This window comes from Triturus cristatus, chromosome 4_2 (assembly GCF_964204655.1).
Source record: "Triturus cristatus chromosome 4_2, aTriCri1.1, whole genome shotgun sequence".
NCBI lineage: Eukaryota > Metazoa > Chordata > Amphibia > Caudata > Salamandridae > Triturus > Triturus cristatus.
Genome location: NC_140586.1, coordinates 832,098,040 through 832,122,709, shown reverse-complemented (window position 1 = coordinate 832,122,709; position 24,670 = coordinate 832,098,040). Strand labels below are relative to the sequence as shown.

The window sequence follows — 24,670 nt, the reverse complement described above, 5'->3', positions numbered from 1 at the left end:
AGTGTACAATCTGCAGCTCATATGCCTCGAACGGAATATGCTACTTACCAGTATGCATCTGTTCTTGGCATGTAGAGCTGCAGAGTTGTACACGCCCACCCGCCTCCCCGGCTACCTGTATCCGTTCCAGTACATCTTATTTAGATACAACACATGGGTTTCTCACTGTTATTACTACGCTCCATCATTTCCCTGTTGGCGAAAAACAATCTGAGGATGGAGCCGAAGCCCATGCGCAGTATGGACCGAAGGAGGAGTCACCAAACTCGTGACTTCCAAAGACTGTCCAAGAAGAAAAACAAACTGCAAACATCCGGGCCCAACACCAGATGGCGATCTATGCTAAGTGTACAACTCTGCAGCTCTACATGCCAAGAACAGATGCATACTGGTAAGTAGCATATTCCTTCCTACAGTCCCCATTATAAGCGTGGGCTCCAAAGTTTCAGCACTTTAGGTTTAAATCTTTTATTAAAGGTTTTCAACAAAGAACCAATAGCGACAAGCCAACACACTTTCCCGGCCCATGCAGGAGCAGCCGCAGCTGAGGTCTCTTCCCCCCCCCACCACAGGTGGATGGGAAACTGAAGAAACACTTTCAGGCCCTTACAATCGCTATCAGTTACGCCCCCCCCCCCCCCAACGGCACCCCCCAGTCCCCCCCCAACACACCATCAAGAGAGACAAAGAAAGAGAAGAAAGAGGAAGAAATGAAGGAGTATAGACCCTGCCCCGGGAACGAAGGGACCAAGAAGGCGTATGCACCGCTCTGCCCCGAACCCAATGGCCAAACAGGGCGGCTATGTGGCTTCCCCCTCTTCCAGGTCATCGCTAAGCCGCAGGAGGCGCAGGTATCGGGGGCACGTCAGCTCCCTGAAGTCCTGCGCCAGCAAGGACCGGAACGGCTGCCACAGTTCCGCGAAAGCGTCTCCCTTCCCCGCCAGTGTCAAAGAGATGCGTTCCATCCCCAAGATGTGTCAGAGGCGATGCAGCCATTCTAGATGCGTGGGTACGTGGGACGTCCTCCAACAAGCCAGGAGGCACTGCGTGGCCGCCCCCAGCGCCAAGGCTATCTGTTTCCCTCGGCGGGATTTTAGAGGGTAAGTAAGGGCGTTGGGGACCCCCAGGATGATGTATGCAGGGAATCTGGGCAGCTCCGTGTCAAAGTATTTGTCCACCTCATCCAGAATTTGCCGCCAGTAGGGCGCTAACAAGGGGCAATCCCAAAGAATGTGTGCGAGAGTGCCCTGCTGACCGCACCCTCTCCAGCAGACCCCGCTATGTGAGTTATCCATGCGATGTAGACGCTCCGGTGTGTAGTACCAGTATGTCACCAGTTTAGTGAATGTCTCGGTGAGCCCTGCGTGTGTGGCTGTGTGGCGAGCCCTATAGCAACAGCCCTCCCATTCCTTTGCCAGCAGGTCCCTTCCCAAATCCCTCTCCCAGCGTGCCCTCCCCGCATGATATGAGTGGTGGTGTGTCGACAGGAGCATTTTGTAGATATCCGATGTCAGTTTCTTGTCAGTCTGGCGAGTGATCAGCCAACGCTCGAACGGGGTGAGCCGACGCTGCGCTGCAAGTTTCTCCCTCGGCCGAGTGGCCCAGTGTTTAACCTGCAGGTACCCGATCCGGTCCGTGGCCGGAATGCCATATTCGGCTGCCAACTGTGCTAGGGGGATAAACCCCCGGGCGTCGTAAAGGACCCCCAGCGCTCTGCAGCCGGAGTAGCGCCAACCCGGGAACGCAGATTCTGGAAGCCCCGGCGGGAAGTCGGAATTTCCAAACAAAGGGGTGAGAGGCGAGGGGAAGGATGTCAGGTCCTGACTCTCACCAGTCTGGTCCCAAATCCGCACCGTTGCCTGGGTTACCCACGAGGCATACAGATTGGGTGGCCGTTGGTCCCGCCGAAGAAACGGGACCGCGGCCAGGGCCCTCCCGGCCACCGCCCGGTCCTGGAACAGCCAATGCTTCTCGGACATGGGCTTCATCCATTCCGCCAGGTACCGTAGCTGAGCGGCCTGGAAGTAGAGCAGGAGATCCGGGACGCCAACGCCCCCGTGCTCCGGCGGGAGCGCGCTAATCTGGCGTTTGAGTCGCGGCTTCCTGCCCTGCCAGATGAAGTGCGCCAGATCCGATTGGACCCGCTTGATCCACCCTTTCGGTGGATATATGGGGAGCGTGTGGAACAAGTACAGGATTTTAGGCAGTATCGTCATCTTAATGGCCGCGATCCGCCCCAGCCACGAGATCGGCAGGCAGCGCCAGCGATGGAGATCGGCTTTAACGGCAGAGGAAAGACGGTCGTAGTTCGTGGTCCTAATGCTTGGGATCGTGGGCGCTAGCAGCACCCCGAGGTAGGGGACAGGGCCCGACGCCCAGGGGACCGGATATTTCGTGCGGAGTTCCGCCAGCGTGCCCGGCGCGAGAGAGAGGGAGAGCGCCACTGACTTAGCGATGTTAACTTTAAAGCCTGATACATCCCCGAACACCGACAGCTCCTGCAAGATCGCTCCCAGAGACGTCAAGGGCTCCCTGAAGGTCAGTAGGACATCATCTGCATAGAGGCAGATCTTGTGAGTGTCCCCCCCCCCGAACCGGACCCCAGCAATTTGGCCGTTTTGGCGTATGTGCTGTGCCAGGGGCTCAGTTTCAGCACTTTAAGTGCTGTTGGCCTATAGTTCAGGACTCAGTGGTGGTGTGAGACTGGACAAGGGGCAACACAGTGTGACTGACTGCTCCCCAGCCCTGCAAGCCTTGCAGAGGCAGGTCAGGTAGACACGCATGACATGAAATACAGAGTTCACAAAGTATCTGTAAGCAGTATCATGGATTTATAAAATTCTACTGAAAAGGCAGCTGTGCGCAGTGCGTTTCAGGCTGATCTTATTAGTCATCGGTTTATGGAAAACAGATGCATAATACCGATAAGGTCAGGTCCGGGTCACCACCAACTGTTCTCAGAGGCTCCAGGCCGCAGAAGTTCCAATGTTTAGAGAGAGGGATGTGGTCACTGCTAGAGTAAAACAACTCCTTTTCAAGGAGCAGATTAAGAGAATGAATAGTTCGATAGTAACGTGCATTTTTATAGCGCTAAATACAGCACGTTTACCCTTTCTAAACCCTCTAAATAACAGATGTTACTATTTCCTATGGCCCTCAAGATGCACAGCATACTTATCAAACAGAAGAAACAAGGAGGGAGTGGGTTTTAAAATAGAGCAGAAGGAAAGCAGTAGGTGAAGAGATAGTAGAGCGCCACACACAGACTGGGGAGGAGGGAAGCAGAGAACAAAGTAGAACCCGCTGCTGGGTCGGTGGGGTTAACGGGGGAGGGGAGGTGGGCAGGGGAGTGGGCGGGGCAGTCACGGTGTCTGCCGAACTGTGCAAGATAAAGGGAGTGATGCCAGGAATAGACTGAAAGCCAATATTGATAAAACAACACGAATGTGGGAGCAGGAAAGGGAAGCTAGTGAGGCGAGATTAGCTACAGAGAAGTGGGAGCTGCTGGAGTTACCAGCATCATGAGCCCAGACCGGAGGGAAGCGCAGCAGTAAGGGTGAGAGAAGAGTAAGAACCAAACTGGTACTTGTGAGGATTACTGTAAGAAACCAGCCCGGGAGTGGTGCGCACGTGCGCTTGTGCCTGCCACTGCAGGCGAAATTCCAGTGCTGACCGCCATCGCGCCATCTGTTTCCAATGAATGCGATAATTGAAAACGGATGGCATAATGCTCGTTCCCAAGCACCCTGGGTCAGGAAACAAAGAAGGCAGGACAATAACCCGCCTTGGACCAATTGTGTGCTGTCTTTTTAATAAAGACGCATGCACAGGCCAATTGCGGGTTAACAATAAAAAGCGCACAAGCGTGTGTTCATAGCTCAAAAGCCCTTACTAAATGCCTGTCAGCACATGCGCGCTGGCTCAGGCGAGACCTAAAAACATGCATGCCAAACAGTTAAAGCATTTTTCGGTAGAAACTGGTGGACAACGGGGAGGTGGGTGGGACAGTGAAGAATCCACAGGCAGATACTGTATCCACCAGAAAAAGCGTAACTGTAGGTAAGTAACTTGTTCTTCTGGTCAATGTGTCTCAAAGTTGAGGAATGGTTTTAAGGGATCGGAGCACAAGCCAAAATCGCAGCTCTTTGAAGTAGCACTATAGGAGTGGCTCTTGATAAGGCAGAATCCTGTTAGGCAGGCACCCTGCAGGTGGACTACAATTGTTTCCAGTACCTTTACAATTCCGTCAATGCTCCTGTGGGACTGTAGTTGGAAAGATTTAATTCATCATGTTGTTGACTGCATGGTTGTTTGTGAAGGACCTAGTATAAAGGTACTGAAGTGACAATTGGGTTTGAGAGCAACGGGAAGGCATACCTTGATGAATCTTGCATTGCAGATGTCCAGTGGCACAATGCTGTTATTTCATGTCATGCAACAACGTTCATGTCAGGTCTCCCTCAACCGCTCCGAATTTGACTTGGAATAGCCATTTTCCATGGTGAGACTGTTGGTCATGTCTGAAGAGCTCATTCTACAATCCGCTTTTGAAATTTAACTGTCCACCAGCCGCCTTGTCACGAACAACTGACCATCTCAGTGGCATGGTTGTGCAAATTGATATCTTCTGTAAAGTGTAAATCTAGCATAAGTTAATGTTCGAGGCATATGAGCTGCAGATTGTACACTTAGCATAGATCGCCATCTGGTGTTGGGCCCGGATGTTTGCAGTTTGTTTTTGTTCTTTGGACAGTCTTTGGAAGTCACGAGTTCGGTGACTCCTCCTTCGGTCCGTACTGCGCATGGGCTTCGGCTCCATCCTCAGATTGTTTTTTTTCCGCCATCGGGCTCGGATGTGATACTTTGTGCTCCGGCTTCGAACTTCTACGGTTCCAGCCTCGACGGAAAATCCTCGTTCTTCGAGTTTCTTCATCAATCTTCATCTCTCGAAGCGGCACTTTTCTCCATTCAGTACATCGGCACCGGCCTTCGGGCCCTCCTCGACTCCGGTCCCGGCCGATGGAAAGGACTCCGTTCAAAAAGTGCCCAAAATGTGGGTCTAAATTTCCCCACACCGACCTCCATCAGGTGTGTAACCTTTGCCTCTCTCCAGAACACGAGGCTAGAGACTGCCCCGCCTGTAAGTCTTTTAGATCAAAAAAGACCATCCGGGATCGAAGAGCTCGACGCACCATGGCGCACTCCTCGACCGCGGCTCCACCGGACATCTTCGGAGACGACGCCGAAGCTTCGGGGCAACTACACACCGAGCAGGAGGACGACGTCGTCCGCGCTTCCGAGGCCGACGACTCAGACGTGGAGGACATCACACCGGCGCAGCGGGTCGTGAGTACTGTATCCCCTCCCACCCCCGCGCCCAAAACCAAAGAGACTCCGGTTACACCCCCGCCTGCAGGCCTGGGCAAAACCAAGCACACAGCTTCTCTCACCCCACCTTCGGGCCCGGTGTCGAAGCATCAGAAGTCTCACGGCAGCTCGGGCTCGAGCCAGCCGACGCCTGGTGCCGAAAAACACCATCCGGCACCGAAGAAAGTGATCCCCAGCTCGACTCCGAAGCCACCGGTGCCGAAGCCTGGACTCTCGGTGCCGACAAAACACAAACACAAATCTGTCGGCACCGACGCTCCGGCGCCGAAAACTCCTTCGACGCCGAAAAAACCGGAGGTACCAAAAAAGCATGGCGCACAGAAACCATCCAAACCCTCTGCTCCGAAAACATCGGCGCCAGCGGACGATTCGGCGCCACTGGATCTTTTTACACCAGACCCTTTGCAAAAGACTCTATTTAAAGATCCAAAAACTGGGCTATTGACTCTAGTTGTCAAGAAGAGACGTTTTGACACACTGGCTCCTCCTCCACCGCCCAAGCGGAAGGACTCTGCTACTTCTCCTCTCAGAGTGCCCTCCCCACTACCTCCTCCTCCACCTCCTCCACCCCCTCCCCCTCCCAGGTCTCCGCCACCCTTACCTCATCACTCCCCGACCCCGTCCCCAGATCCGAATTACGGGGATCCAGATTATGACCCGGCGGACGCCCCAATGGACCCCACTCCACCGGGGACCCCAGACCCATGGGAAGACTACCACAACCCTGACATACCTGATATGCCTCAGGACGACCTATACCCATCCAGGCCGTCTCCTCCAGAGGACTCCTTAGGGTTTCACCACTTAGTGCAGAGAGCAGCACACTACCATGGGGTGGACATGCATAGCGAACCAGTGGAAGACGACTTCCTACTGGACACATTTGACATTCAGGGCAAGTCCACGTCTATTTTGCCCATGCTTAAAGGTGTCACCAAGCATGCTGCAGAGGTGTTCAAGGACCCTGTCAGGGCCAGGGTACTGAACCCTAGAATAGAAAAAAAGTACAAGGCGGCACCCACAGACCCTGCATACATTAAGGGTCCTGCTCCCTTAGATTCCCTAGTTGTGTCCACAGCTAGAAAGCGGGCTAACTTCCAGTCCTCAGAAGCCCCACCGCCAGACAAGGAATCGAAACTTTTTGACGCGTCTGGCAAACGCACCGCCTCCCAAGCTGCAAACATGTGGCGCATTGCAAATACACAAGCGCTACTTGCGCGCTATGACAGAGCACACTACGACGAACTTGAGGCTCTTATGCAGCACCTCCCCGAAAAACACAAGCGCAAGGCTCATGACCTGATACAGGAGGGTAAACTAATTACAAACACCTCCATTAAGTGTGCCCTCGATGCAGCCGACACTGCTTCTAGAGCCATAAATACCAGTGTCTTGCTTCGTCGTCATGCCTGGCTCAGAATCTCAGGTTTCAAGCCTGAAGTCCAGGCGTCCATACTAAATCACCCCTTTGATCAACAAACTCTCTTTGGGCCAAAGGTGGACGAAGCGTTGGAAAAGATGAAAAAGGACACAGACACAGCAAAGTCTATGGGGGCACTCCAATCACAGGCCCCTAAACGCTCCTTTCGACGCTCATCCTTTCGTGGCACAGGCAGAGGTTTCTCCACCGATAGCGCCTCTACCTCCTACAAGTCCCCTCCTCAAAATACCTTTTCAAAGGGCAACCAAAGGGGTGGTTAGAGGCAACAACAATAAGGGCAGGGGCAAAACTAACACCACCCGTTCCGCAACCCCACCCGCACAATGACTTCCCTTCCCTCCCCCCAGACCATCCCACTCCGGTCGGGGGCAGACTACAACAATTTATCCACGCATGGGAATCCATAACATCGGACAAATGGGTGAACCAAATTATTCGGTCAGGGTACTGTCTCGAGCTAACATCTACCCCAACCAATATCCCACCAAGACACCGTCCAATGTCTCAAGAACATTCCACACTGCTCAAACAGGAGGTGCTCTCCCTCCTCCAAAAACACGCTATAGAGCAGGTCCCCGTCAATCAGCAAAATCTAGGGGTCTACTCCCTGTATTTCCTTATACCAAAGAAAGACGGGACCCTGAGGCCCATTCTGGACCTCCGGCCTCTAAATGCGTACATGCATTCAGACCATTTCCACATGGTCACCCTACAACAAGTCCTCCCGCTCCTCTGTCAGGGAGACTTTCTCACTACCTTGGATCTGAAGGACGCATACTTTCACATTCCAATACACCCTTCTCACAGGAAGTACCTCAGGTTCGTGGTGGACGGTCAGCATTACCAATTCACGGTTCTCCCCTTCGGGGTCACCACCGCACCACGGGTGTTTACCAAATGCCTAGCAGTTGTAGCAGCACACCTCAGGCGTCAACAGATTCACGTCTTCCCTTATCTAGACGACTGGCTAATAAAAGCCGCGTCCTTCAATCAATGTGTGCAACATACCAACAGCACCATTCAACTACTCCACCGGCTAGGCTTCACGGTGAACTACCAAAAGTCCCACCTCTTACCATCTCACACAAAGCAATATCTCGGGGCAACTATAGACTCCTCCAAAGGTATTGCCTATCCAAATTCAGCCAGAATCGCAAGCATACAAGCCTTGCGCAAAACATTCCTTCCCCAACACTCTCTTCCAGCAAGAGTGTTTATGAAGCTCATAGGAATGATGGCGTCCTGCATTTTCATAGTGCCCCATGCAAGACTCCACATGCGTCCACTTCAAGAGTGCCTAGCACAACAGTGGAACCAGGCCCAGGGTCAGCTGACGGATCTGGTGTTGGTGGACGGCCGCACCCATCACTCTCTGCAGTGGTGGAATAGCACAAACCTTTCCAAAGGGCGGCCGTTCCTGGGCCCGGTTCCTCAGGTGATTCTAACAGCGGATGCGTCGCTCTCCGGCTGGGGAGCACACCTCTTACACCTCACAATGCAAGGTCTATGGACGCCACAGCAAAAATCGCTCCACATCAACCATCTGGAGCTCTTGGCGATCTTTCTAGCCCTAAAATCCTTTCAAAAACCGATTTCGGGCAAAGCAGTCCTCATTCGCACAGACAACATTACTGCAATGTATTATATCCAAAAACAGGGGGGGGACACACTCTCCCCAGCTCTCCCGCCTAGCCCAGAGCATATGGAGATGGGCAATTCCCCAAAACATCTTTCTCCTGGCACAGCATGTTCCAGGCGTACAAAACACCATGGCAGATCTGCTCAGCAGACAAACGCAACAACTACATGAATGGGAACTGCATCCACAAGTTCTTCACCCATTCTTCCAACAGTGGGGGCATCCTCAGATAGACCTCTTCGCCACCCACGAAAACAAAAAATGCCCAAGCTTCGCCGCCAGATACCCACACCCATTGTCCAAAGGCAATGCGATATGGATGAACTGGTCAGGCAAATTTGCATACGCCTTTCCACCTCTCCCACTAATTCCATTAGTGGTAAGGAAGCTACAACAACACTCCCTCACACTCATTCTGGTAGCTCCGACATGGGCCAGGCAGCCGTGGTACACCACACTACTACAACTATCAGTGGTACCACATCAAAAACTGCATCTGTCCCCATGCCTCCTAACCCAGAACCATGGAGAAATCAGGCACCCGGACCCAGCTCAGCTCAACCTTGCGATCTGGCTCCTGAAATCTTAGAATTTGGCTACCTTAACCTTCCCCCTGATTGCATGAACATCATCATGGAAGCCAGACGTCCTACCACTAGAGCATGCTATGCCGCAAAGTGGAAAAGATTTGTGATTTACTGCCGTAACAACACAATCAACCCTTTAGATGCATCCATACAGCACATCATATGCTATCTGCTCCATCTTCACAGGTGTAACCTGGCATATTCATCCATACGCCTACACCTAGCAGCGATCGCTGCTTATCTACAAAACAGACAGCATTTATCACTGTTCAGAGTGCCCGCTATTAAAGCCTTTATGGAAGGCCTTAAACGAGTAATTCCTCCCAGGGCACCACCTTCCCCTGTATGGAATCTAAATGTAGTTCTTACACGACTAATGGGTCCACCCTTCGAACCAATGCATAAATGTGAGCTACAGTTCCTCACCTGGAAAACAGCTTTCCTCGTAGCTATCACTTCCCTTAGAAGGGTCGGTGAAATACAAGCGTTCACTATACAGGAACCCTTCCTACAAATACATCACAGCAAGGTCATACTTCGTACAAATCCGAAGTTTCTGCCCAAGGTCATTTCCCCCTTCCATCTCAATCAATCGGTGGAATTACCTGTCTTTTTCTCGCAACCACAATCTGTTGCAGAAAGGGCCTTACACACACTTGATGTTAAGAGGGCTTTGCTGTACTACATACAAAGAACGCAACCTTTCAGGAAGACTAAACAATTGTTCGTTTCCTTCTCTCCACCACATAAAGGCAACCCCATCTCTAAATCGGGGATAGCTAGGTGGATTGTAAAGTGCATACAAATTTGCTATCAAAAGGCAAAAAGAACATCATCTGTTCCACCTAAAGCCCACTCTACTAGAAAGTTAGGGGCTTCTATGGCTTTTCTAGGGAACATACCCTTAGATGACATCTGCAAAGCAGCCACATGGTCAACACCGCACACCTTCACAAAACATTACTGTGTAGACGTGCATTCCAAGCAACAAGCTAGTGTGGGCCAGTCTGTACTAAAGACACTTTTTCAAACCGCTGCAACGGATACCGGTGGTCGCCGCTAAGGTTGGGTACTGCTATATAATCTATGCTAAGTGTACAATCTGCAGCTCATATGCCTCGAACGGAATATGCTACTTACCAGTATGCATCTGTTCTTGGCATGTAGAGCTGCAGAGTTGTACACGCCCACCCGCCTCCCCGGCTACCTGTATCCGTTCCAGTCCATCTTATTTAGATACAACACACATGGGTTTCTCACTGTTATTACTACGCTCCATCATTTCCCTGTTGGCGAAAAACAATCTGAGGATGGAGCCGAAGCCCATGCGCAGTACGGACCGAAGGAGGAGTCACCGAACTCGTGACTTCCAAAGAACAAAAACAAACTGCAAACATCCGGGCCCAACACCAGATGGCGATCTATGCTAAGTGTACAACTCTGCAGCTCTACATGCCAAGAACAGATGCATACTGGTAAGTAGCATATTCCTTCTCAGTTTCAATCCCCCCCCCCTCCCCGCCCTCAAATAAGAACCATCGGCCTGCTTTGATATTGAAACTTATTTTATCCTGTATACCCCCCAGGCGGTGGCGTCTTTTTAGGATATTCCTGGCTGAGATGGATGGTAACCCTAAAACAGTATTTTTTTTTTTTACAAAATTTACATGCCACCCGAAATCGGCCGGATGGGTGCCTCGCCTTAAATGTGTGTACTCTCTGGCCTCTGAGGAAAGTTAAGGCCTACAGGGTAAATTTTTCTCCACCGGCAAACTCTGCGGTTTCTGGCAGAGCAAGAGTTTACCAGAGTACCCTGTCTGCCAAACTCTATCAGGCCCTTTGTTTCTGTGTTCTGGTAGGATATATTTACTCTGGCATTTCTCATCTCTCTCCTAGTGGATTATGTGCCTCCAAACGTACACAATTACAACAATATCAGGCAATGCATTATTTTTCAGCACTGGATCTTTCTTAGATTCAAGTTCTTGAGTTATTCCCAGTCTCCAGACTGGGGAGCCCCTGGTAACAATATTCATATAGTATTGCATGTCTTATACTCAACATTGATATTTATAATAGACTTTAGAAACCATCCATAGTTTTATTTATTATCCAAAGTACTGCAAATGAGACGGCACCCTCATCTGTTCCCCTGCCAGAGGCTTCCAACTGTCAGATTCTCTAACACACCTCACAGTGCAGAACACTGAAGAGGCTTTCTTTCAAGAAGGCCTTTTTAAATATTTTTCAGCAGAAAACATTATCATGTCAGAGGTGGGCTAGAACAAATCACTCCTCATGGCATGTGACGGATGTGGAGAAAAGATGTACACGGATAATCCACATACTAAATGCCTTTATTTCTATCCCAGCCTATCTAAAGAAATTCAACATATATCTTTTTCCATCCAAATATTAAGAAACTGGCCTTAGCTATTTGGCAGGAACAAACTGAAAAAGCCACAGCCTCAGATCAAGGTAACGCTATGGTGGTTAGTGAGTCTTACAAAAAGACTTCAAAGCAGGCTTTGAGGCCATCTGAACCTGCTACTAGGGGTCAGACACCAGGTCAACCAGTCTGCTGCCTCTAAAGACGGCGAAAAAACTAATTAAAAAAAAAAATCCTGACAAGACAAAGAGGAAGACTAAGTCAAGTGAGTTTGACCGAGACACTCAAGGTGATTGTACAAAAAACACCATATGAGAAAATATCATTTGAGAAGATTAAGAAATGGGTAGGTGGGAAACCAGTTAGGAAAACCTCTTCATCAACTAAAACAGCACTATCGCGCTTATACAGTTTGCATTCGTTTTTATCAATGACAACTGTTGACCAAAGCGTTCTGTGCACAGATGCCAAAGCCTAATGAATCGTAGTCTAACACACCAGTCCTCAAATTTGTTGACAAAATGCTCAATGGCACTCCCATCCACAAGAACGTTAACAACAAAATCCTTGTCTATCGTGGTGAAAATCTCGACAGACACCTACTTCCTGTGATGACGAAAGATCTACATCCGTCAATTCAAATAAAGTTCTTGTTGAAGACCACTTCACCGTTAAAAGACTTTGGCACAGTTTGTAGAACTGTTGCCAGTGGAACAAGTTATATTACCATTGCAGACTAGGTTGTCTCCAATAGGGTTGGTTTCACCAAAGAAGCTACTTCGAACCCAGAAGTGAATCAGGATGATTCCAATTTAGCTAAACAAGTGGCCTGTTTCAGTGAAGAATGCGATCAGGAAGCCATTAAAACAGTCTGATTTCAATATTTATTGTTTTGATTTAAAAGGCGAATATTAACAATACAAGCTACCTCATAAAGCTCAGACCCTGCTTTCACCTGAAATCCTAGACTATCAGCCGCAGTCATAGGTGGGGACTACATGAGCCGCAAATGTTCCAAATGTGGTTGGCTATCTTGTGGATGATTAAAGATGTTAATTACAGACTGCCAACCTCTTCAAAACCAGGATCATAATCTGAAGGATTGTCTAACCTCCAAGTCTAGTACCAGTGGATCCAACCCCTGGGAACAGTCGGTCTCCATAGAAAAAGAACACCTAAACAAGTAACATCTTTCATACATGTCAACAGACATGTATGGGGATGTTTCCAAATCTGCACTTCGTGTCTCCACCAAATTCCTAGTACCTGTTGCCCCTTTTTTGTTTTACTAAAAGGTTTTATAGTATATTGATTTATCATTGGTATACCCATCTCAGGAAAGGGGATAAACATTGATTAATCAGTCCATATCCTTGCAGTCAAAAATGATCGCAGAAAGAGCACTGAAAGCGATCTTAAGAACAATGTTGTCTTGCATACTTTTAATACCCCATTGTCGTCTGCACATGAGGACCATACAAGAATTGACTAGCCAATGGCAAAAAATATCTGGGGATTAGGATGACCATGTGAATATAACCACACCTATGAAGTCCTACTAATACTGTAATATTTTGTACTCCTACCTAGCGCGTCCTCGCCTACTGTGTCTAGGGTGAGTGAATCTGCCAAAATCCCTGTAGAGTGATCCAACTTCCCGTTACCTGTGGGTAAGTGTCATCAGGCTGCCCGTCTTGTTTGAGTGCTGGGCAGCATCCTTCGCACAAGGTTAACGGGAATCTGCTGCTCTGGAATTTCAGCATGGGTCAATCTCTTGGTGCCAGCGAAATGCTCCTCTGCCTAAAGAAAGGGTTTGTGTGGTATATAATTTAAATGTTAGGTATATTAATTCAACCAAGCCAAAGCTTGCTAATTTAATAAGCTGGGCTGCACACAGGTGAGCTACTCGGAGGTAGCTGGAGAGTTACAGTAGCTCCCAAGCTTCTGGTTGGAAACCCCTGACTTGCACTGTGTGCAGAATATTCAAGGTATTTTGATAGTGCCTACGGAGTGGTAATGTAAGCTAAACTTAGTTAGAAGAATATTATCCTTTATTTGCACGCAACTGAATGTGCTTAATGTCATTGTATTTAACGAGAGAAGTCAACTTAAGAACGTCAGCATGTAACATGGAATTTCTTAAGGCCTAGTGTAGCCATATGACTTCCTTTGGTGTGAATAGTCACATAAGAGTACATACAGACAGCACCACAACCATGTTTTATGTACTGAAGCATGGAAGGGCTAGTACACTCCAACTGTGGAAGCAAGCCCAACAGTTGTGTTCAAGAGCCATTTGTTACAATGTAGAGCTATCAGATGAACATGTCCTAGAAATGCACAACTAGTTGCAGATCCTTTAAGCAAGTATTACTCCAATATCCACAAATGGGAATTGGATGACTAACAACTGCGTCTGATTTTCCAGAGGTGGGGCACTCCTCATTGGGACATGTTTGCTACAGAGAAGAACAAATGACAGTTTTGCAAGAAGGTGGCCCTGCCCACATTAGTGGGCAATGCGCTTCCAATTGGCTGGCTAGGGAAAATCATTTGTGGTACCTCCACTACCACTAATAAGGTGATATTTGCAAGGTATAGACTGAAAATTGCATGATTTTGATAGCCCTGGCATGGGCTTGTCTGTCTGCATTGGTGTGTGAAACTATGGAACATGGCTGTGCAAACCCCTACCCAGTTAGTCGATTCAGCCTTCCAACTAGCATCACCTCCAATAGAAGTTAGTGAGCTCCAAGCACTTTCGCGTAGGGAGCCTTTTGGGAAAGGTTTTTTTTTTTTTTTCTTCCCTCTTTGGAGAACTCATCCAAAATGTATCCCAAATGTTCCATCATCTTTAGTATGAAACGAATAGTGTTTGCTAAGATTATTTCATTTTTAAGTTCAACAAAAGACTTTTGTAAATTAGCCCAATTATTTGTTGCTTTTAGATAAATAATGAAAAAAACAAATATGAAACCGACTTTAACAAGATGTGCTTTTTCATACCATACAAAATCGCATGATCTCATGAGCAAGATTTGTGCATTTCCCTAGGGTGCTGAGCGCAACAACCCTTTTCACTGGACTCTAAGATATTTGTAGACATGAGAAATTGAAAACAAATGCCTATGCTAAGCATTACTGCATCAATGTAGAAGCCAACAAGGATGCGGCTTTGGGCGAGCAGTGCTCAAATCTTATTACGTAGCCTCATGCCTGCCAGCAACTTTGTTGTAACTGCTATGAATCCTAATTCAAGCATGTGAATCTATGAACGATTCAATGCTGAATGGAAAAATGACTTGCCTATAACTGCGGTTCTCCAGCGTTTGCATCTTTCTTGGATTCACGTGCGACCAACCCACCTCCAGTTATCGCAGGCTTCGAGAACTTATGCGAACCTGTCACGAGCTAGAAAATCTGACAGATGGAATCTGCTGGCATGGGAACAGGAAGCTGAGGGTGCTGGTCTGCGTCCATAGTTTGGATCATCTAATCTAGTTCGGTCACTAAACTCTTGCGAGTTTCAATGTTATTGATGCAAGACCTAGGCTACACTGCTTTAAACATTGTTCGAGGGTTCCCAGTCTGGCGAATGTGAATCATGAAAGATGCAATGCTGGTGAACTCTAGCCACAGGTAAGTAGATATTTCCATCTAAAGCAAGCCAGAATGATTGGCTTTATCAGCATTATTTTACTTAACTGCCTACTGGTACTGGACTACAAACTAATAGTGTGCTCGGAAAATGGAGACGTTAGATAGTGACTTACATCTATGCATGTAGCCGGAAGTACTCCGTTTAAGAAGCCTTTCGCATACCGCCGCTGCATCTGAATAAAACCTGCATTCGAGTCTGGTCAGTTTTGTAAGCACCTGAGAGTTCTGCAGGGTTCTGTCTGTCTAATGATGTGGGAGGAAATGAAAGGATCATGCGCTCTGTGTATTCAATGTCGTATGAGTATTTTTCCAGGAGTAAGTTTATTTGAACATTAGAATGAGTTGTTTTTCGGCTGCTCAGATGGATTGTTCACCAGAAGGTTCCCATTTTGCTCTTACTGCAGAGACCTGGGGTAGTAGAGTTCTCGCTGATGCAATTTATAGCTGTCCTAACCCGAGCCGGCTGAGATAAATAAAGCCAGAGCTGAGTGTGCTTTCCTGGTACCCGGCCCGACTGTTGTGACGCGGTCTCTTGCATTGGAAGACCGGGCTCATTTCACACTTTGCTGTCGCTTCCTTTATGTCTGCTGTGGGCTTCCAACTCGACTCTTTGACGCTAACGCTTGAATTGTTGTACATTACGCTGTGTTGAGCAATGCGCAGTTTCTATTACTAAAACGACACTAACTTTCGCCTGTGCAGATCAACATAGACGACATCGTGGCGGTGAATCCTGAACTCCTGCAAGGCCTCTCCGGACCCCCGCACGTGAAGGAGAACCTTCCGCCGCAAGGCAATGTCTCTGTGCCGGTAGGTGCTCTTTGTACCAGACGTTTCTTAAGCAGCCTTTCTGTAGGTGTCCCGTGGTTTACCTGCTATGCGGAAGTGCAGCTACTCTGAACCGGAGTACCTGCGTGTTTCTCAGAAGTACCAGTACACTCCAGTTAAATATATTACGTCACTCTTCAAAAGTGCCAGTACTCTCCCTCTCAAAATAAAAGTGCCGGTACTCAGTACCTGCCCACTTAAAGCACTGTGCCATCTAAACGTTCACCGTGTCTGTCCTGCCTACGGAGGGTTAGCCTGTGGTCTCATGCTGATGCATACACTACACAGATATGTTCACAGTTCGAGGACTAATTCTGGTGTAGTCCAAGCACCGTCCCATTCAGTTTGTGCCCAGTGATATGGTTAATGGTCCACATTTCATTGTCTTTGAGAAGGTTTTTAAACCTCATGAGTGTAAGTACCAAGGGCATGGCTGAGTTCTGCAGGTGCAAACCACCGCTGCAACGTTTATCCTGATATAAAGACCGCATTAGCTATGTCAAGCTGGTAAATAGACCAATATTGCGCAGTCACTTTGACTCTGCCCCCTACAGCCATTGGTTTAATGACGGACACTCTCCTTGTACTTTACTGGTTAAGTTTAATCCTGCAGTGTGCTGATAGTGTCATAATGCCTATATACGCATACTTGGGCAACAGTGTGAGCTCTCTGCTTGTATAAAGGTAAATGGCTCAGTAGCGTTGGATAGTTTAGGTAGGCTAGTAGTAAGCAGGGACATGGTAGACAATATTTACTTGTGGCCAGCAGCTTTTCTTGTATTGTAAACTTTTTTTTATTTTTTGTATTTAAATTTAAGACATGGCCCTCTAACCTCTAAGGCAGGGCGCAACAGTACATTTCAGCCAAGTTCCAGTTAATATGAATTGGAGAAGCCAACAAAAATGGTTGTTCTTAATCTTGTTTTTAAGATGAGTATGGCTTTAGTTTGGGATTCAGAATTACTTATATTTCCTGTTTTGACGTCTTTTCCGGAGGAAAATGGTTTCCAGACTCTTCCCGCGGCATTTTAATATTTTCCTTCTGACCAGTATGCTGGTGCTTTTTAATAAATACTTAGTGTAGCAAAGTAGCATCTGCTTTCATGCCTACCCCCTCTTTTTGCTTGATGTCCGTATGTATTTGATCTAGTCTAACTGGGATCCTGCTAACCATGACCCCAGTCACTGTGCTTTCTCCCTAAATTGACCATGGTAAGTACTTTTGTACATCCACAATTGGCTACTGGTGTACCCTTGTAAGTCCCTGGTATATAGTATATAGCTTGTGCACGGCTCCTGGTCTTCCTCATTGTCTCCTGGTCCTCATAGCTGCAGGGTCAAGGTCACGAACTCTCCTGAACCTTCCAACATCGGTGGATATTTCCCTTCCTTGCCTCTTGGTTTAGTTGCTAGCTATTCCATGCCAAGCCTGTAAATCTATGACAGATCTAATACCGGAGAACTATGTTACCTGTAACTGGTTCTTCAGTATTTGCATCTTTCATAGATTCACTTGCGACCCACCCTCCTACCCAGAGGCTCACCTTAATCTTATGGAATTATATTTTTTTCTAACTAGTGCATGAAGGCTTGAGGAAGCTTCTTAGGGGCGTGTTGTCACCTGCTTGGATGGAGTTTGGTTCTTATGTAATGATGTGGATAAGTTACTGTAGTGGAGATTTTTTTGCCCTTCTGTGCTATTTATAACCTGTATTGCTTTTTCAATTGTACTGTGGGGACTCTCACCTAGACGACAGGGAATGATTCAGGCATGTGAATCTATGAAGGGTCCCAGTATTGGAGAACCACAGTTACAGGTAAGTTACTTATTTTCTTCTTTCCTCAATTGTGTAAACTACTCAAACCCTCATCTTCTTGCAAAATGTCTGAGTTTGAATTCCTATTTTGTCAAAGTTTTGGAATCCCTGCAATGTCTCTAGCAACATCGTTCCGCCACCTAGCGGAGGTTTTTCTTGGTATCCTACTCTTCCATTTCAGTGCTGCTGTAACTGAGTGCAGGCTTAAATCACTACCTGTTACATCACGCAGCTGCTTTTTCGTTTGCTCTCACTATACGTTGTTTAGTAGAGTGGTCTTCCCCTTGCTAATTTTTCTGGCTTGATTAAATGTTGCGCACATGGTAGGTCAATCTAGTCATTTTGTCACCTACAGTTAGTTGGCTTAACACTGCCTTATGTACTACAACCCAATGCCGCCATTGTGGGCCATTCTATAGTGTGGTCACTGTAATACCGAGCAACCCCCATCACAAAGGAGACACCCGTGTTCTAACCTACAGATTTTTTAAAAAAAACTATGTGGACCCCATAGGCTATTAACCACCTCGTGACTTCGTTGCATGGTGTAGTAGTAATGTTGAGACCAAGATTTTTGTCATGGATGGGTATTAGGATGGTAACTTTGGCATGGAATAGTTATCTTCCTGCCCAGGTACCTAGCTTTGATTATCTGTATCCCAGTTTTTGATTTTGAATCTTGTCTTTATGGTTATTTAGGTTTGTACGAGGGCCTAGGCCTGTCCTTTGATGTGGCAAATGTCCTGGACTATCCTGGTGTGGCAAAGATCCTAGACTATCCTGGATCAGGAGGGATAGACCAAGCATACCCTCATTTGTTGGCCAGTGGACTACCATCACTATCTGGAATTAACATATAACAGAATGGTGGCAGCGTTCCATGATTTGTAAAATTAGTAGCTGTGACCAGACCTTTTTGTGTCAATGTAGTTGAAATGTACTGGCTCACTTTTGTAAAGTTATATTGCTACACACTTCGCTGGATCCTAGTAACTTCCCAGTTTTTATTTGTGTGTGTCCTGTGTGTGGCATACTTAGTTCATTAGTGAACAAGAGTAATGAAGGTGTGTGTTTAAAAGCCTCTGGCCTGTTCATGTCCAAACAATGGAAGTGAGGTTGTATTCTCACAGTGGAACTATTTCTGCCATTCCGAAAGTTGATAAGGAGGAAACGCAGACACCAGAGTAGGGAAAGAGCAAACTGGGCTTCCTTTAGACATTATGCTGCAAGAAGCTGCTGCTTAGGCTTTCTGAGCTTTGCCATTTGATAGTTGGTAGGAGTGCAGGGTGGAAATGCTGCGTCTATTCATAGTCAGGGCTGTGAAATTTAATAAAATATCTACTTGTCCATGGGGCAAGTTGCTTAATAAATCTACTTGTCCTGAAACAAAATTCACTTGTCCCTTTTGTGCCATGTAATGCAGCGACAACGTATGGCAGCAATCGCATTATATAAGAGCTCTGATATACCCTCATTGAATATACCAGAGCTCATATCATAGTGGGGGTTGAATACTAGCAATTCAGTTATTGCAGCGTTTCTGCAGAGCTGCATACTAGAACTGAGGGTAGTGGTAAGCAATAGTTTTGCAGCATGAATCCTTTTCTGGATTCACGTGCTGTGCATTATTCCGCCATATAGTGGTTGGGTAATTTTATTCTTCTTTTCTTTTTTTGATCGCTGTCGACCACCATTTGGTGACCGGTTCGTCCCCTGTGTGACATCAGACTGTATCCTGGAGATCGACATGCGTGGTGGCCATCTTCAGATTATTTTTTTCGCTGTTGGGTCTGGAAGCAAGGTGGGGAAGCTGCGAATTTCTTTGAAACCCCCCTCCTCCCCCTCCTCCAAAAAAAAGTCAAGCAAACCGAAAGTCACTGCGCATCGTTAATCGGCGCCGTACCTGGGGACAAGATTACAGCTCCGGCTACGACACCACAGAGGACCTAGACGGTCCACAAATGGCGAGCTAGGGGACATGGAAAATCCCCCCTTCAAGATTTGTCCCAAGTGCCACCTCCAGTATATATTTTTTTAATTATCTTTATTACATTTTTTCTATGTTTACATAAATTTCAAGTGACAGTACACATTTCACCAATATCAATATTATCCATTTTTGCCACTGCGGACACATAAGTATATTACTTTCGCACTATTTCTGATACATAGTGTACCCATGGTGAGAAACTATTTGTACATTTATAAATTATTAGTATCTATCACATGTACATGCTGTCATCTCCAATCGAGGGGCGGGTTGTGTCTACCGATTACACCCTTTCATGACTGCAGCAATTTATATATACAAGTATATCAACGTAAACTGAAACATACTGTAAATACATCACTGAGCTTTGAGTCTATCGTATACAGTGCTACATATCAAATATCTGCTTTCCTTTTCTTTTATAAAGATAACATTTGAACCACATCTAATAAAGCCTAAAGAAAAGAAACTTTTTAAAGAAGAGATATCAATCATTTGCAAATACAGGCAGCTAGTATGTCGTGTCATGAAGTGTGATCTTGACTAGGCCTGCGCGTGGGCGGCTAGTGTGAGTTGCTGTTTCGGTTGTATATTCTTCTGTTGAGATACTAGGCATCGCGCGGTAAGAACCATACCTATGAATGTTTTGTGAGGAATGCGAGGTCTGAGGCTTGACCGGCCTTCGATAGTGAAGTATCATAGAGCTGTGCCGTGTCTTCTATTCCTGGGTGACATGTCAGGTGTTGGTTCCCGTGTGTTGCATAGGTGCCGTCTGCAATGTAATATCAAAACATGTAAGGGCTTTAAGCATGTCATCCCAGGTATGTGCAATGGGATATTTTCGCAGCCCTGCCCTTTTTTTTTTCCTGTGCAGGGTGGTGCTCTCTGCCTGGGCCCAGACCCCTAAGGACTTCACCCAATGTGAGGCTTCCGGTGGGTCCTTGCATTTCCACCTCTTAGTTATCAGCCGTTTTGCTGTTATAAGGCCTAGGTCTCGAAATCTGGAACTTACTTTGTTTACTTTGGTGCGTGTATATAACCCCAGGATACAGACCTCCCATGTAGCAGGCACTTCAACCTTAGTGCAATTTGTGAGTGTATCTAATATTATGCGCCAGTAGGGCAAGAGCAGGCGGCAAGTCCATAACATGTGTGATAAGTCAGCACCTAGTGGACAGCATCTTGGGCATTCAGATGTATTGATGTTAAAATACCTATTAATCTGATCTGGTGATAGATACGCCCTATGTAGTATATACGTCTGGATAAGTTTAAATCGTGCATTTCGTGGTGTGTAGCACTAGCCTGGACACCTTCCCACTCCTTAACAGTCCAGGGACAGCCCCTATTTTCAGTCCAACACATGCGGAGTCGCTGTAACGGTCGTGTCACGGGGGTGTGCAAAGCCTGCACTAACCAGTGTATCACATGCGATCCCTCTCCCATTACATGTAAATATTGCAACAGTTGATGCGTCGGCGGCTCATTAGTTAAGTTTCCCCATGCTAGTGTCAACGTCCGTTTGATAGTTGCATGCAGAAGGAACTGGCCTGCTGGTAAATTATCTGCCGCTAGTGCCTCAAAAGATAATAAGGTACCATCTGCATATATGTCTCCTAGTGTCTCCACTCCAGCTTCAGACCAGGGCATCAGTACTGTCACTTATAGAGTCTCTGCCACTGGGTATCCTGACGATCGGCAATATTGGGGCATAGGGGATCGTATCTTTTGTGAGTTGAAGGCTTCTTATAGCATCTGTGAGCCAACTCAATATGCAGTTGCACTGGGCGGCGGATTTTCGCCAGTGGATGAAACTATCCATAAATTTGGTTTTGTGTCCATATTGACGACTCGGTTGCCGTGTCTGTCAAGTTTCTCCCACTTAACCACTTAGTGACCCACTGAAACTGTGCAGCTAAGTAGTACAGCTCCAGGTGAGGAACTGCTAAGCCTCCTTTTTCTGGTGGTGCATATAGCTTCAGTAATGCTATCCTGGGCCTCCCTGTATTCCAAATTAGACCCCGGGTTAATCCCACCAGTTCCCTAAATAGTCGTACTGGGACATATACCGAGAGGTTTGCAAAATAATTCAAGAGCCTTGGCAGTACTATCATCTTAGTTTAAGTAATACGGCTCATTAAGTGGTAGTCTTCCAGAATTGCATCTGCGCCCTAATTGCGGAAATGGCACGCACCAGGTTGCCCTCTAGTATGTCTGTTGGGGACCTGTGTATATATATAGATATATATGCCCAGGTATCGGAACGTGGTCTGATACCAAGCAAGTGTAGTTTCGTTAAAAATTATGTCAGTCATAGCCACGTCCTCGTTGAAGGAGTAGGCACCTGATTTAGCTCAATTCACCCTAAGGCAGGACATGTCCTCAAAGCTACGGAACAGCGCAGATATCTCCGGCGGTATTGCATGCAAGTCTCTTATGTACAACAAGTTGTCCGCGTATAAGGACACTGTATGAAGTCCATCTAAGGGGATGCCCCAATCTGCACCACTCTCTCGGTGACGAGCCGCTGAAGGCTCCATGGCAAGGGAAAAAAGTAACGGGGATAGAGGGCACCCTTGTCTGGTGCCTCGCCTGACCCTGATGGTATCGGAGAGGATCTTACCCACTCGCACTGTAGGGCGTTGATACAGTAGCTGCACCAATTGCAAATATCAATCGCCCAACTTGTACTTCAGCAGGACCGCTGCTAGATAGGGCCATTCCAGCGAGTCCAAGGCCTTTTCCAGATCCAGCACTGAACAGCCATACCGAGGCCAGTTCACCGTTGCATATTTTTGAATTCTGAATAGTCTGCGGATATTTAGGGAAGTGCTCCTGGTTGGGACAAACCAGTTTTGGTCAGCGTGTATCAAAGTCTGCACAAACGGGGCTATCAGTTTAGCTAGGGTGGAAGCAAGGATTTTATAGTCCGTGTTTAACAGAGGCAATGGGCGATAAGAGCCCAGGAGTTCAGGACTTCTGCCCGGCTTTAAAAGAGATCAGCGTTGCCTCATTTTGCGTAGGTGTAAGCGTAGAACACTCCAGAGCCGCATCATATACCCGTAGCAGTTCTGGTATTAATACATCTGAGTAGGCCGTGTAAAATTCCACCGGTAGTCCGTCTGGACCCGGCGCTTTTCCGTTCGAGAGGGAATAGATGCTATCCCTGATTTCCTCCGACAGCAGAGGAGCACCCAGTTCCTCTTGTTGGTGGTCTGTCAGTTGTGGCAACGTTATGGCAGAAAAAGTGTTGTATGTCTGCATCGGTAGCCATCAGATAAGATCTTTACATCTCGGAGTAATATTCCACAAAAGCGCTATGTATTTCACTCTGTGTGTGTACCAGGGCTCCCTGTATATTGCATAGTAATGTCACCGGTGCAATGGCAGCTTCCTGTCGTATCAGCCAGGACAACAGCCTACCAGGTTTATCCCCCATATGATGGGTGCGTGCGGAGTGTGCGGCATAATTTATATTCCGGAGCCGCTCCAGCAATCTGGAGTGTTCTTCTCTAACGTGCTCCAGAGGCTCAGCAGTGCCCTCTAACGCTTCCTCTTCTCTTTGGAGTAGTTCAGTTTCAATGCGTGTTATGTCCGCTTCCAACTGCTTCCGCATACCGGCCTGTGCGCCTAGGCAATCACCCCTGATCACTACTTTAAATGCATCCCATTCCACCTGGGGCGTCATGGCTGTATCCGTATTATCTTCAAAATATTGGGCAATGTTGGAAGCTAGCAAGTTGCGAAATGTTGCGTCCAGTAGCAAATCTGGCTGCAAATGCCAGGTTGGGATTGGCGGACGGGGGTGTTCCCATAGCATCTCCAAGATATGTGGGTTGTGGTCAGTGCGTCCTGCCCATATAATAAATTGCCGATTATATTGGGAGGCAACATTTCCGATGGCATATATCGGTCTAGTCGCACATGCAAATTATGAGCGCCAGAATAATAGGAATATACCCTGTTGTTGGGATTGCGGTGTCTCCAGGCATCTGAGATGCCACTGTTGCCCAGCTGGTCAGTGCCTTCCTGGCATGATATGTGTTTGTACCTGGAAGTGGTGGGAAAGAACGGTCCAGGGATATGTCAAGCACACTATTGTAGTCTCCCCCCAAAAACATGGGAACATCGTGCCATGGCGCCAGGGTGTGTGAGTGTCAAAAAAGGCAGCCTCCTCTGTGTTGGGGAGCATAAAGAGATGCATTCACGATATGCCGGCCATCCAGAGTGCCCTCAACTACAATGTACCTGCCCTCCGCATCTATCAATGACTGTGTAATTGTCAGCGGTACCCCTGATCTTACCCATATCAGCGCTCCTCGCGCAAAAGCTGAATATCCTGTAGCATATAATTGACAACGCCAGCGGCGATGCAATCGTGGAATTTCTGCTTTGGCCAGGGGAGTCTCCTGCAGGAGAGCTATCTGTACACGGTGGCGCTTAAGGTAGGAATATATCTGATACCTAGTGCATGCCTCGCACATTCCAAGTACCAATTTTAAAAGAAGACATAGGATTTACAGTGTACCAAACATTTATGTAGCCGCGCCAACCCAGCAGTTATATACATTGTATATAACCGAGCGTCACACATCCCATCCAGCATTCTGACCTGTGAGGCGTTACTTTGCATAATTCGAGATGCAATAAATGACATCTCATAATAAAACCAAAATGGAAACATAATCAAATATATTTCCAAAAGGGCGAGGATGCAACTAGCAATCGCCCAAACTCTCTATGAAGACAACAATCTAGGGGGATGAGCTGCGTGTTACGCTTTGCAAGCCTGCAGTTTGAGCATCCAGCGTCCTAGAGGTGCCCCACTAACAAGTATCACCACCTATAAATGATGCATTCTACGTACATCTGCTTGGGAGTATTTACCTAGCAAGTGATATATAAATGATACCACATGTTAACTGCTGAGT

At 47.3% G+C, this 24,670-nt stretch overlaps 1 protein-coding gene across 2 annotated transcripts in view; it reads left to right on the top strand.

The window, feature by feature from the left end:
- KIF2C (kinesin family member 2C) overlaps positions 1–24,670 on the top strand; it is a 1,365,901-nt gene that overhangs the window by 223,102 nt on the left and 1,118,129 nt on the right. For both annotated transcript variants that reach the window (XM_085602797.1, XM_085602796.1), the window contains exon 3: positions 15,807–15,914. In XM_085602797.1, the coding sequence (XP_085458923.1) occupies positions 15,807–15,914 (108 nt within the window). The remainder of the gene's footprint in view (positions 1–15,806; positions 15,915–24,670) is intronic.